The following is a 14,358-nucleotide window of genomic DNA, read 5'->3' on the forward strand; positions in this document are numbered from 1 at the left end:
CACCTTGTGGTGAACCCTCTGTATTTGCTCTCGTGGAGTCTTCTCTTGATTGTAGACTTTGACAATGACACTCCTACCTCCTGGAGGGTCTCCTTCACTTGGCTGGAAGTTGTGAATGGGTTTTTCTTTACCAAGTAGAGAATCCTGTGATCATCAACCACTGTTGTCTTCTGTGGACGTCCAAGCCTTTTTATGTTGCTGAGCTCACCAGTGCATTATTTTTTCTCAGAATGTACCAAACATTTGAAATTAAATCTAAACATCAAATTAAATCTGAGAGTGTGCACTTTCAGCCAATATCCATCATATCACTATAGCTTGAATAGGTTTAGGTAAATACCTAACAAAAATAAAAATTGTGCCTGTGTCCAAATATATATGGACCTAACTGTAAATTATACTGACAGCCAGTGGAGACTACACTATGCACAAAGCGGAATAGGCTACATTATTTACGGATTTAAAAGTTTGACAAGGTTGAGCACATTGCAGGACACAGGTTAAAAAGTTATTCATTTGACTGTTATCTGCATTAATGGAGAACATCAATATTTTGCTAACATTAGAAGCCTATTAGCTTAAGTGGTAAAGACAATGGGAGAGGAAATACATGCAAGAATTTTAAAATGTCACAACTGCAGTATCGGTTGGGCATTTGTCAATAATAGTTTTGTAAAAACTGTTTTTTAATGTTGTAAAATATTAATACTGATCTCTCAGATGTCATTCATTTGATGCAAGAAACATTTGTTTAAATTGTCAATGTAGGAAACACCTACTAATAATTTTTGTTTAAATCCTACAGTTGAGTTAAATACTTATCAAAATAGTTAATATTTCAGTGTTTTATTTAAAGTAGCATTACAGTTTTACGGTTCATGAAATGCAGTTTATTGTTGTAGCCAAATAAACTTTACTGGTATTTTACTTAGTGTTATGTTTGGATGCAGAATCATTAAAAAATCTTGAATCGTTACTGGCAGGTACTGCCCACCTTAGTTATCAGCAAAATCCAATATCGGTCGAACGCTTATTGTACGGAGCGCTTGTTCGTAAATACATTTTCTCCTTCCGCAAAGCAACACATTTGTCCTGTGAGAGCCGCCGTAGTGCGACGAAACAGAGAGGGGTGGAGTGAGCCGTTGGTTGCAATTCGCAACCTCACCAATAGACGCCACTAAAGTTTCCACATTGCTCCTTTAAAATACAGTGTACTGGAATATTTGTTTTTGCATACATTTCTGCTCAAATTCGAACTTACTTAATATATTAAATGTAGGCAATATGTCTGCACTGTGTATAAGAATCATTAAATTATATTCCACTGAATGGTGAGGTCATTGCAGCTGTGTCCCTTTACTCTACAGATTGGGCAAAAAGTCATTAGATTTGCCCTGGCTTTGTAACAGAGGGCTTGGAGCTTTGCCATCAGAAAGAGGACATTTACATTGAGCCACTGCCTCAGTTTCTATTTTACTGCGAGTCACAGTATGTCACTCTGCATTTCTCACAGCAAGTACCAACCCAGCCACAACTGACTGGGTGAAAAGTTCTGAGGCACTTACAACATTACACTGAACTAAACTGAACTGAACTAACGGAGTTTAAATGAGTTACAGTATTCGTATAAAAGCTTCTAAAAACTCATAGTAAAACACATTTTCTGAAAATGTGCAACCCTGTTAACATACAATAATAGAGAATGTTTGCAATCGAACAGAAATGACACTTCTTTCAGTCAGGTTTACTACAGTTCATAGTCTGTGGTGACAGGGGATCAGCTGGGCCAAATTTTAGGATGCTTATATTCAGTTTCATTTCTGTGCGAGTTGTGCTGTCTGTGCAAGCTTTTTGTTCGAGCCTGACAGGCACCCACTGTAATTAACCCCCTGGATCACCCTGTATACTCAATCACACAGACAGAGAGAACACCCTTCCCAACACTGTGCACCCCGAACACATGTATCACCAACACATAACACTGTAGTTCACGTGCCAGTATAGAGCTGCAGACTGCACAATAAATTTGATTCGTACATTACACCAACAGATACACGTGCAATGTGTTCAACTCTGTTCTTGCAAAGGGTAATATTAGTATTATTCATATATAGAAATCTTCCCAATGTGCCTTTTGCACTGATGATATAACAGACTTTGAAGCTTTTAAGGGTAGTGAGTCAATAAACACGCTGGCCAGACAGAACCATCTTCAACAAAGAACCAGGAGGCTGATGGATAATATCTGTCAGGTCATCTCTGCTCGGCTTATTCACTTGCAAAAACTGCAATAATCACATTATACAGGGTTAAGTCCCATTCACATTGCCCCCGAATATTTGGTGCGAATGCTGGTCGTGATAACGTTGTAGAACTAAAACAATGGCGGTTAAGCGCCACCTTATGTTTAGCAGTGAAATGTTGTCTCCATCGCCATCTAGCGTGCGTACGTCACATAGAAGAGAGTGAACACATAATCGTTGATATGAAAGCTTAGTTCGTCGGGTATTCGTTTCCCTTTTTCAGATCCCCACAATCTGAATTTACCGTTATGCTCCTGCTGCTTGAATCGCTAGTACAAATTAACACCACAACATGCCTTTTAACCATCACAGTTTCACTTAGTGCCACTCGGGACCAATTTGGCTGGAGTAAAGTAGTAAACAGCACTATTAATTTTGAAATGTAATTTTTTGCAATTCATACCATCTGCACACTAGTTTTGCTTCTATATACAGAATAAAATAACAGTGCGACATACACTCACCTAAAGGATTATTAGGAACACCTGTTCAATTTCTCATTAATGCAATTATCTAATAAACCAATCGCATGATAGTTGCTTCAATGCATTTAGGGGTGTGGTCCTGGTCAAGACAATCTCCTGAACTCCAAACTGGATGTCAGAATGGGAAAGAAAGGCGATTTACGCAATTTTGAGCGTGGCATGGTTGTTGGTGTCAGATGGGCCGGTCTGAGTATTTCACAATCTCCTCAGTTACTGGGATTTTCAAGCACAACCATTTCTTTTCTAGAGTTTACAAAGAATGGTGTGAAAAGGGAAAAACATCCAGTATGCGGCAGTCCTGTGGGCGAAAATGCCTTGTTGATGCTAGAGGTCAGAGGAGAATAGGCTGACTAATTCAAGCTGATAGAAGCGCAACTTTGACTGAAATATCCACTCGTTACAACCGTGAAATGCAACAAAGCATTTGTGAAGCCACAACACACACAACCATGAGGCGGGTTGGCTACAACAGCAGAAGACCCCACCGGGTACCACTCATCTCCACTACAAATAGGAAAAAGAGGCTACAATTTGCACGAGCTCACCAAAATTGGACAGTTGAAGACTGGAAAAATGTTGCCTGATCTGATGAGTCTCGATTTCTGTAGAGACATTCAGATGGTAGAGTCAGAATTTGGCGTAAACAGAATGAGAACATGGATCCATCATGCCTTGTTACCACTGTGCAGGCTGGTGGTGGTGGTGTAATGGTGTGGGGGATGTTTTCTTGTCACACTTTAGGCCTCTTAGTGCCAATTGGGCATCGTTTAAATTACACGGCCTACCTGAGCATTGTTTCTGACCATGTCCATCCCTTTATGACCACCATGTACCCATTCTCTGATGGCTACTTCCAGCAGGATAATGGACCATGTCACAAAGCTCGAATCATTTCAAATTGGTTTCTTGAACGTGAATTCACTGTACTAAAATGGCCCCCACAGTCACCAGATATCATCCCAATAGAGCATCTTTGCTTCGTGCCCTGGATGTGCATCCCACAAATCTCAATCAACTGCAAGATGCTATCCTATCAATATGGGCCAACATTTCTAAAGAATGCTTTCAGCACCTTGTTGAATCAATGCCACGTAGAATTAAGGCAGTTCTGAAGGCGAAAGGGGGTCAAACACAGTATTAGTATGGTGTTCCTAATAATCCTTTAGGTGAGTGTATATGTCACGCTATGGAAAAAAATCGGTCTGTGCTATGAAAAAATCTAATAGTGAAGCAAGTTCTTCGCAATGACCCGCCAAAATAAAAGTCAGCATTATTTGATGATAAATACCCAGAGAATAAATAATTAACTTGTAGTAAACTTTAATAAACACTATAGTATACTAAAGTATATTTGAACCTTACTATAGTAAATATTATGGTACACAATAATTTGACTGCAGTTTACTGTAGTAAATACTATACTAAACAGTAGTTAATACATTTGTCCATAAAAATACTGTATACTAAAGCATTGAAAATACAGAACGGAGAGAAATGTAAAAGGAAAAAACTATTTGGTAGAAACAAAAAATTATAAAGCCCTAATTTATTAACATTAATGTGCTTTTTAATTACCTGTCTATTTTTCTGATGACCTGCACTTGTGTTTTTTTAAAGATGATAACAGACATATACTTGTGCTACAACTATTAGGCATGTGCTACAAAACTTTAAACCACCGGTGCAATGTGCAAAAAATTTTAACGTACAGCCCTAAAATGATTGTAGGAAACAAGAATCTGATGCACAATCACTTAACAAAAGTGAAAGCAATCCCTGCCTCACACCTCAACTGACGTGAATAGGTAATTCAATAGAAGACCAACCCCTGCCGCAGGCATTCCACAAAGAACTCCCATGTGAGTTAGTCATTCAACCTTTAAGGACATCTATAAAATAATATAAAAGATTTAAATCTAGTATCACACAGGTTGACCCTGCATAACAAGGACTTCATTAATAAAATTGAGGCATTTACATAATGTGCTTCCTACATTTGCATAATAAAACATGTTTGTTTTTTAAAGAATGCCAAGGGAGACGAACATTTCAATGCAAAACGAGCGAGCTGATGCTACAGGAAACGCAAGCCAACTTCGAGAGGGAATCTTTACACATCACTTGTCTCGTGTTTCTATAATCACTTACGTCTCGGTGAGAACTCCAGTCTTGTATACTTTAACCACCATCCACTGAAATCATGAGAGAGAAAGGAACAGGATGTTTTGATTGTATTGTCATAACCCATAACAACTAACTTCAGTTTAAATGCCAATTTGAAATAAAATATCTAAAACCTTTAAATGAGACACAGCTTGACTCCCTGGTTTTTTGCCATGACAGACAAATAAGCTGTTTAATTCGTCAACTAAATTTACTGCATCAATGCCTGCTTATTTTCACTCATTGTTACCTCATACTCTTACACTACATCAAATAATGATGATTTTATTTGTCATTATCTCTGAAGCTTTTAAAAAAATGAGTGAAATCTGCACTTACTTGCAAGGCCAAAAGTATTTCAAAGCATTTGGGCTAATAGCTCCTTGTAAGTGCATTAAACCAGCGAACTTGTGACCCTCTGAATGTTTAAGTGTATGTGTGGTTGGTATTACACACTCAGCTCCTCTGTGGGACTGATGCCATTTTAATCCTCTGTTTGGCTTATCATTCACCCAATACCTCTCTCACTCCATCATCACTTTCAATTGTACACTCACAATGTATGCTACTACTCACACATACTGCTTTCTCGGTACTGATGAGATCAAAACATATACCACAGCACTAAAATCGGAGCTTGTATTAATTGAGATGTTAATAACAGCACTGTGTCAAACATCTCACATCAGGAATAGCAGATAGATAGCCGGTCACTGTAGCTCACAGCAGGCACATACCTAGTGCAGTTAATAGTGTTCTGTACAGTAATGAAAACAGGCCGCGCACCCCAACAAAATGTGCACTCACACAAATGCTCCCAAATATATTTTGAGGTCACACAGGTTTAATAAAGGGAGCATATGCGATTTAAATGGTCGGAATTTAGAGCCCGGCACTCCACAATTATAATTAATTAATTGCACTTATGAAAGAGACACACCGTTTTTGTACACATACACATGACTTCAAGCTTTCAACACAAAGCAACCAAACAAACCACACATGATACGGAGAGAGAACCGAGAACAAGCATTACATTACTCATTCAGTAGCTACTTTGCTATTTTACATTGTTCCTCTAATCCTTTCCAGCACCGTAGATCCATGCCGCTCTTTTAACATAATTACCGTCATTGATATGAAAGCATATATTGGTAACAATTTTCAATTTGAAATGCAAATTACGCAAAATGACAACGCAATTATGTGTTTAAATATACATTTTAAATAACATGTGCAACATTAGGTACATTTGTCAATTCCTACACTAGTTTTAATATGTAATTTAAATATATATTTTTGACGCTCTTAAAGTTGCAAAATTAAAATGAAAATGCATTCCGCGGATTGATTGTATATGTTAATTAATATGCGGCTGCAGAGCTGATAAAAGCATTAAATCGCATGCGCATGAATTGGAGCACAAAGACAAAAATGACTTAAGGTTTTGTTACGTGTCTGTAGAGGATAGAACTAGTAGCTACATTGTTAGAACCCCTCGTAGAGAATTCCCTGCCTTATCAGGCAGCGAGCTCGCTATGCTGAACATCTCCTAGACTCTCTCATACACGTTTTCATGAACACATTCAGTATTTTGATTGATAATATATTCACAGAATCGTTCAGAAATGGTCGTTTTGTGAGACCACTCTTAGGTATCAAGTTAAACCGTATCTGTACAGTACAAACGCGACCCATCCACGTGCTAAAACACCTGTTTGTACTGTGCTACTTTCGTTCTGGAGGCAGTGTAAGGGCAGGGGATTATGCACATATATACATACACATTGCTAAAGTGGAGATTTGCCCTTATAAAAATTAACCTTGTCTTCTTATTCCTCCAGATGCTGCAGTTTGGGCTGTGACAGATCCACTGTAAATCGATTCCTGAAGTTGAAGTTACGGAAACTTTGTGCCACAAAAAAGATTTCTGAACGATTATGTGAAGATATTTACCAAGACAACAAATACTAAATGTGTTTGCGATGAAAACGTGTATGTGCACGCGATTAAATGCTTTTATCAGCTTTGCAGCCGTACGTGTTTCCAACACCTCAAAACAACGCACATTACGACTGGCTCCGCCTTCACGCAATGACGCCGTATCGGGAAGGCCAGCTCAAAATACATTTTCAAGTACACATTGAATTATGCAACACTCAACCTGTTAATGTTAAAGGTCCAGTTTGGGATGATCTATTGATAGAAATGCAATATAATACATAGCTATGCCTTACACAATAAAGCGTTATGTTTTTATTACCTTAGAATGAGCTATTTCTATTTACATACTCCTCGGGTCCCCTTCGGTATGTTATCGCCATGTTCTGTCAGCCGTCGTCATGTTTCGAAAGGGAGAGGAGGAGTAAATAGAGCGTTTGGTTGCAATTCACAGCCTTGCTGCTAGATATTACTGACTGGACCTTTTATGGGAAAATAACATTTTTCATTTTGCTACTGTTTTGCTTAACTTTATTACACATATATAATAAATTCTGGGAATGCATTTACTTTCCAACTTTAAGAGTGTTAAAAATCTATTTAAATTATATATTAAACTAGTGTAGGAACTGACAAATGTAATTTAGATCATTTAATTTTAAGTTTAATTCTGCACCTAACGTTATTTAAAATGTATATTTAAATACATTATTCCATTGTCATTTTACATACTCCATTTTAAATTAAACATTACTAACAATATGCTTCCATACATTTATAGGCAACCTACACATCTTTTACATATCTCTACAACCTTTTCATCTATTCAACATCCTCATATTGTTTTTACAACATCCAAAGCCGAATTATGGCTAAATCTTCCCATTAGCCCACCGTTTATGTGCATATTAGCGGAATCACCATTAAAGTACATTTAGGTGGTGTTATTGTCAGCCAGCTGCCGGAAACTGGCACCACATTTTGAAAAAGAAACGAAGACTATCTATTCACGACAGACAAAGGGGAAAGGAGGTAGGCATGTAACAGCAGTATAAACTGTGCAACAGAACAATATATCCCTACTGGGATACAGATAAGTGGACTACATGCAGGTTTCAGGTATTAAAATGTACAGTGATTCAATTGCAGCTACGCAACATTAGTAAAGAACAGTTACGATCGACTGAATTCACAGATTGTGTCATGAAAACAAGAAGCTAACTCTCTAGTGTGGAGACATTGAACATTAATGACGGCCTATTTCCATTAAGGAATTTAAATAAGGTGGAACCATGTAAATGTTCATTCTTTGAATAAATGTACTTTGATCAGACCTGTAATTTCCATGTCGCTTTAACCTTTTAATCAATAATTTGCTTTAGTAAGCCTCTTACGAAGCTGGCATTAACCTACACAATTGGACTTTTATTTGCTAATTATTATACCAAGCGCCATTTAATGGTGAAATGCGACAGGGTTTCTTCTCGGCTGGGTATTTTGCATTCCCTGAGGGACTTTGCTTTACGGATTAAAAAGACACGTGGCATGAAAATATTTCTTACGGCATGCTGGCAAAGCTACTGCAGGTTACAGAGTCTGCTCTGATAGACGGATATTGCAGTCCTGCAATAAGCGTCTTCTTATGCGTAGCCCTATGTTGACAATAGCATTGTAGGGCTGTACAGTGCAACATAAGGCTAGGAAAAGAATCGGTCTGTGCAAAGGATAAATTTAATCATTTTCAAGCATGCATGCAATACAGTTTTAGACGGAGTCGCTAGTGATGTGAAGTGTGTTTGTCGTTGTGTTTGTTGGTATTTGAGGTTAACTGATGGTGCACCGCTTTTTATATTAGTTTATGCGATTAAACTTGTTTTATGGCTGCATTGAGTCCATATATCTAGAGTCCTATGATTTGTTTGAAGTGGAAAAAAGTGGAAGGAATCGCAAAAGAGGAATTCTTTTTATATGTGATCTGTATGTTCTGTTCGTGTATGAGTGAATGAGTTGCACAGTTTAACAAACTACATGAATTCACTTGCTTTTTGAATTCGTGAATTTGTCTGCATATCACTGTATGAACACATTAACTTCATCTTCAGAGCTGCTCTAAAAGTTTATTTTACTCTGCTTAATTTGAAACAGATGAAAAAATTATTTAGTAACGTATACTACAGAATTTTTATGTGGACAATTATCTTACTATTGTAGTAAAACTTTTGAAACTTAGAACACAGGAAAAATTAAGTAAAAAGGAAGTTGGGAAAAACATAAATTAACGCCCTAATGTATTTATTTGTATGAAACCTTAACGTCCTTTGTCAGTTCCCTGCCTATTTATGTAATGACCTGACATCAAATGACTACAGACATTTTTTACTTAGCCTACAACTGTTTTGCCTGTGCTACAAAACTTTAAACCTCTGTAGCAGTGGTACGTGCAAAAAATATTTACGTACATGCATTGTTCAACAGTCGGGTCCCTGACGCAAAACCCCATCATTCAATGGCGTATTTTGCGAGCTTTCCTGAAAAATGCATTCCGCAGTGGGCAACAATAGGTTCAGCATAGTGGAAAGCAAAAAAATTCCACATCAAAACAAAAGAGCCTCTTTGAGCCTTCTTGTTTGTCCAGTTCATTGCGCCGTGAGTAGGCCCGACCCCTCTCCCACGGTTACTCTCTGTGTAATCTATGAAGCTATTGAGCTTTGACTTTTTCTACTGTTCGCACTGCAGTCAACTGTAACAGTTTCAGGAGAAACACGAGAGGCTACAATTTCCCCAACAAGCTTGGAAAACGCCCGAGCAACAGCATCCTAATTCATACCAGTTTAGGCAGAAGAACATGATACTTACCTAAAACTCCCATTCAAGAAAAGTAGCTAATGCTAATCACTGTCTTTTTAAGAGATTAACAGAAATTTTGAAACCTTTGCAACTCGGGTGAATGAAGAAGGTAACATTTACTTAGCTTATGGGTAAACATGGCTCACCTGTAGTTCACACCAGGCGACCTCCACCCAAGTTTCTGTATCCAGGCCTTTGTAAACTGTTTTAAATGCTCCTCTTCCAAGTTCAATGTCAAATTTAAGAAAACGACCACCAGGTGAAGTGGCTACGGCCTTCATCTCCGCCTCTTCCTCCTGTTCTCGATCTCTTTCTTTCCCCTTCAGAGCGGTCGCAGAAAGCCCACTCTTATCAGGGTCCTGTGTGCCGTAAGTGCCATCCTCACCTAAGGCGGCAGAGGCACTGGCGGGTAGCTGCTGGGCTCCGCTGCTGAAAACAGAGTCAGAGGCACAAAACTCAAGGTGAGGAGCACTGTGAGGGGCGCCGGATGTTTCTTCCACATCATCGTCCTCTTCACATATCTCCACACTCTTTCGGAAAAAACGCTTGTTCTCCCGTCTCCGGCAGGGCTCGTGTAGTTCTAGGGAGGTGGGCATAAAAAAGCTCAGAGCTCTAACTGGCGCCTCAGTTTCTTTACTGTCCTCCACTCCTCCTCCAGCTCCTCCTGCTCTCCTTTCCTGCGTCTGGGAGGAGGCGAAATTAGATGGAGTTCCATGCATTCCCTCTCCCTCACAGGCAGCCCTGTCGCCCTGGTCATTCTCCTCCTCCCTATCTCCATCAGGTTTCTCTCCAGAGGACTCCTCCGTGGCAGTGGGTTCTCCTGGGTCTGTCGCCATGGCGATTGACCTTTCCCACTCCTCCTTCTCCTCCCCCCCCTGTGTTCTGGCTCTCTGTCAGTCTCCGTCTCTCTCTCTATGTGATCAGCCTCTACCCTTTTAATATAGTTCCTCAGCTGTTCTTCTGAAGTTGCCAGTTGTCAGCAACAAGAATTAAGCGCTTTCTTCTTCTCGGTTCTTATGTACCCTTGAGTTCTCAGAAGTATTAGAGGGTGATTATTTTCCTGGTGTATCCTTACGGTTTAATTTCGTTCTTATTATTGTACTTTCCTTATCTCCATTTGCAACAGTTTTATCTGGGCCGTTCAGAAGTCACACAACCACAGGCAATATTATCTCTTGTATTGAATGGTGGGTGGTTTTCAGGTGTATCCTATAGAAGAAAACACAGGACATAGTTAGTTCGTACTTGGCTCAAGAAAAACAATTTCTAAACATATATTTGACAATAAACATGATTCGTATTTTGTGGATAATAAGATTAAGTTAAAAAAAACTCTCATAGTAAAATAATAAAGCACACAGAAATATCTCTCATAAATTAAAATCCGCTAGTTGACTGTCAAAAAAATAGAAAGGGAGATAAACGAAAATGTATTTTATTCTTGTGTTGAAATAAAGACCTATGGACATATGTCAGTAATGGAAGGTATAGGCCAAGCACTAGAATCTGAGCATTTACAATAGAAAAAAAAAGAGTCTCTTTTTGTGTACAGCTCTAATGTGTAACTAGAGTAGAAACAAAATCTGTGTCTGCTAACAAACTGTCACCAAAATCCACTCAGAGGTGACAAAAACATGTAAATTAATAAATCCATTAAGGCGCTTCTTAGTGATCTTCATTGTGAACAAGATGGTAACTGCCTAATTCTGTAATTAAGAAATCTGAAAGCATGACTGATTTTACAATAACTCGTGCTACACGGTGCATAATAAATCTGAAAAAGTTCAGTTCAACTTCAATCTATGGGACATAACATTCGATTCTGATTAATAATAAATGGTGGCATAAAGGCCCTTTAGGATTCAATAATTCAGAGGCAAGAGGATGCGCAACGAGTGACCAATATAGATTATCGTTAAGGGATCATATGCACTAAAACGGCATATTAATTGTAGTCAGCAGTATTGGCCCCTTGATGGGAGCATTACAGCTTCTCATGTTTACAGTTAGTGGACTATCATTGCTCATGCAGTACAGTTATCTAAATGAGTGTTTGCCTTTTTTTATTTAAATACAGCAACACCTGCCACAGGCTCTTATATGATTCAATGTTCACTTTGAATCGTACAACCCACTCCTATCCCAATCTCACTCTCTTTTTCTCTGGTTACATCATTATGCTCAGTTCTCTTGTCATTTCCATCTGTCCTTATCAGTTAGGTAAGTTTCCTACAGTATACTAAACACATGCTAATAACACACTCGCTGACTGCTTCAGGGATGAAAAGATATGTCACACAGGCTCACAAAATAAATCACTGAGAAAACAAGGCTGAAAGTGAAACAGCACCTAATATTAGTTAAGTCTTCTATATCAATTTATGTCTACAATTTGCTGACTATTTATTAATGGAGCACACAAAAAAGATTAGTCCTGTACAAATGGATAGCTGCCCTTAAAGTTCATTTCTGTATTTACAAGAAACATTACTGGAATGTGTTTGTTTTGCTTTCAAGATCATACATGGTTTCTTTAGGAAAATATCTTGAAACTCTGGTTTAGATGGCAATTCATGCTTATCGAACATCCATCTGTAGATGAGATAAGACTAAAATGCAAGTTGACAGCCTGAATAGATTTTGTCTGCCTCTTTCTCTCTTGCAAACTCACATGCAAACTTTAAATACACCAAGGGTTGAGAGGGCAGTAAGTGCACAGCTAACACATAAGATACTTAAAAATGCTTACATTGAAAGCTGCCAATAGTCACGCTTCCCCTAAAATGGACAATATCTCCTTTCTTCCACTGATTTCCCCATAAATTACATGTCACATAAGAGTAAAGCATTTAAGCCTGCTGTATGATGCTTAAGATTCACTTGACTGACATAAGACAAAGGAAGTAGCATCATTCCAAAGTGATTACATAGGAATAAAATGTTAAATAATAGTGAGTTCACTGTTTGGGTGGACATGGGAAAAAACAAACCATGGGAGGAGGAAGTTATGCTTTAAATAAGCTTATTTGCCTATGTCCTCAGGGCAAGGAGTTCCATTGAACAACATACTGGGCAGAGTATTTACAGAACGTCAAGCTCATACAGCAAGCACATCACTCAAACTCATTTCTGACACAGTCAATTCAGCTCAAGTCTTGATCATATTCTATAATTGCAATGAAATGGCAACAAATCTGCTGATTTGACAAAAGTGTTGTTGTAAATAGAGGCTTTTCGGAGAGCGCTGTTGTATTTGTCAGTCACTGTTCATTTAGTTTTGCAAAGACAAAAGCTCCAAATAAGGTGCAGTAGAAGCGCCATTTAAAGTATACAAGGAATATGTGCTTTAAAGCGGCCCTACTACAGTGTTTCATGCATTCCTACTTCTTAACCATGTAAAACGTGTTGTCTTCTCATGCTTGACATGGTCAACTTGTCAAAAAACAAGTCGGACGTATGACGTAGTATTTCTGTGCTCGATACACTCCCTCAGTGTTTGAGTTTGGGAACGTTTTTTTCGAACATGAAAAATAATTAGGAAACAACTTTTCTTAGTCCCTTTCACTTGTGTGCAGTAGAGAGAGAGCACTATGTCCGCGAAGTTCAGCTGTGTTGTTTGTTCGCTGCATTTGGGTGATGAACATTATATAAATAAACGGTGGATATAACGCTGGATTTGGAGATCGTTTGAAACTGGTAGATGGAGCGCTGGTCCCAGCGCTAAAAGACTCTGGACATGAACCGCACGTTTTAAGTGAACTGTTTTCTTGGCAATTTGTGCGCACATGCTTTATTTCCAGCACTAGTCTTTTCTCCATTCTCATCTCTCAATGGAGCGTGTTTAACTGGGCTGGGTTTCCCAAAACCTTCTTATCACTACGTCGTACTTAGGAATATATAGGTATAACTTAAGAATGATGGAGCGTTAAGAAGGTTTCGGTAAACCCAGCCCTGATCATGACATACGCTGTTCAACCTCTCCCAGATGTATCGCTAATTTGAATATCCGTGCTCCCGATTTAATCCTCTTTGATATGCGCTGTGGCAAAATGTTCTCCTGCTAGATTTCTATCTGCAAACAGTCACATAAATATGCAAGTTCTTCATCTCCAGATCGTGGATTCCCGAATTGGGAAAGACATATTTTAAGCATCGACCTTATTGCAATCAAGCTTTTCTTCAATGACAGTACAGCTAATCATTGAACTGTGTTAACTACGTTCTCTCCCTCACGCTCACTATCACAACTTACCCACAGAGCTCTAAAACCAACACACGCTACACAAAATCAGGCCCTCTCTGCCTCTCCGTTTTTCATTGCTCTCTTCACTGGCATACACACATGAATCCCCTGGAACTGACTGAGAAGGCTCTATCAATTTACTGAGGGAGACAAAGAGGTAGCCAAAAAACTAGCATGTCTGTGTGTTTTGGGAGGGGGCAGATTGAAGGATTGGGGGAGGGGGGCTGTTGAGCTACAATGAAGTTAGATGAAAAGTCTGTATAAAGAGGGGGGCAGGAAAGGATTGCGGGTAGAGAGAGAGGACATCAAGGTTTTAGACAGCAGAGGGGGGCTGTGCTGAAATGGGTGGGAAAATGTGTGTGAAAGAGAACAAGAG

General features: G+C 38.8%; 1 protein-coding gene across 1 annotated transcript in view; it reads right to left on the bottom strand.

The window, feature by feature from the left end:
* wnk3 (WNK lysine deficient protein kinase 3) overlaps positions 1-14,358 on the bottom strand; it is a 39,540-nt gene that overhangs the window by 23,175 nt on the left and 2,007 nt on the right. The window contains exon 2 of the mRNA XM_079478271.1: positions 9,886-10,948. Within this exon, the coding sequence (XP_079334397.1) occupies positions 9,886-10,575 (690 nt within the window). The 5' untranslated portion in view covers positions 10,576-10,948. The remainder of the gene's footprint in view (positions 1-9,885; positions 10,949-14,358) is intronic.

This window comes from Barbatula barbatula (genome assembly GCF_947034865.1).
Source record: "Barbatula barbatula genome assembly, chromosome: 17".
Classification (NCBI taxonomy): domain Eukaryota; kingdom Metazoa; phylum Chordata; class Actinopteri; order Cypriniformes; family Nemacheilidae; genus Barbatula; species Barbatula barbatula.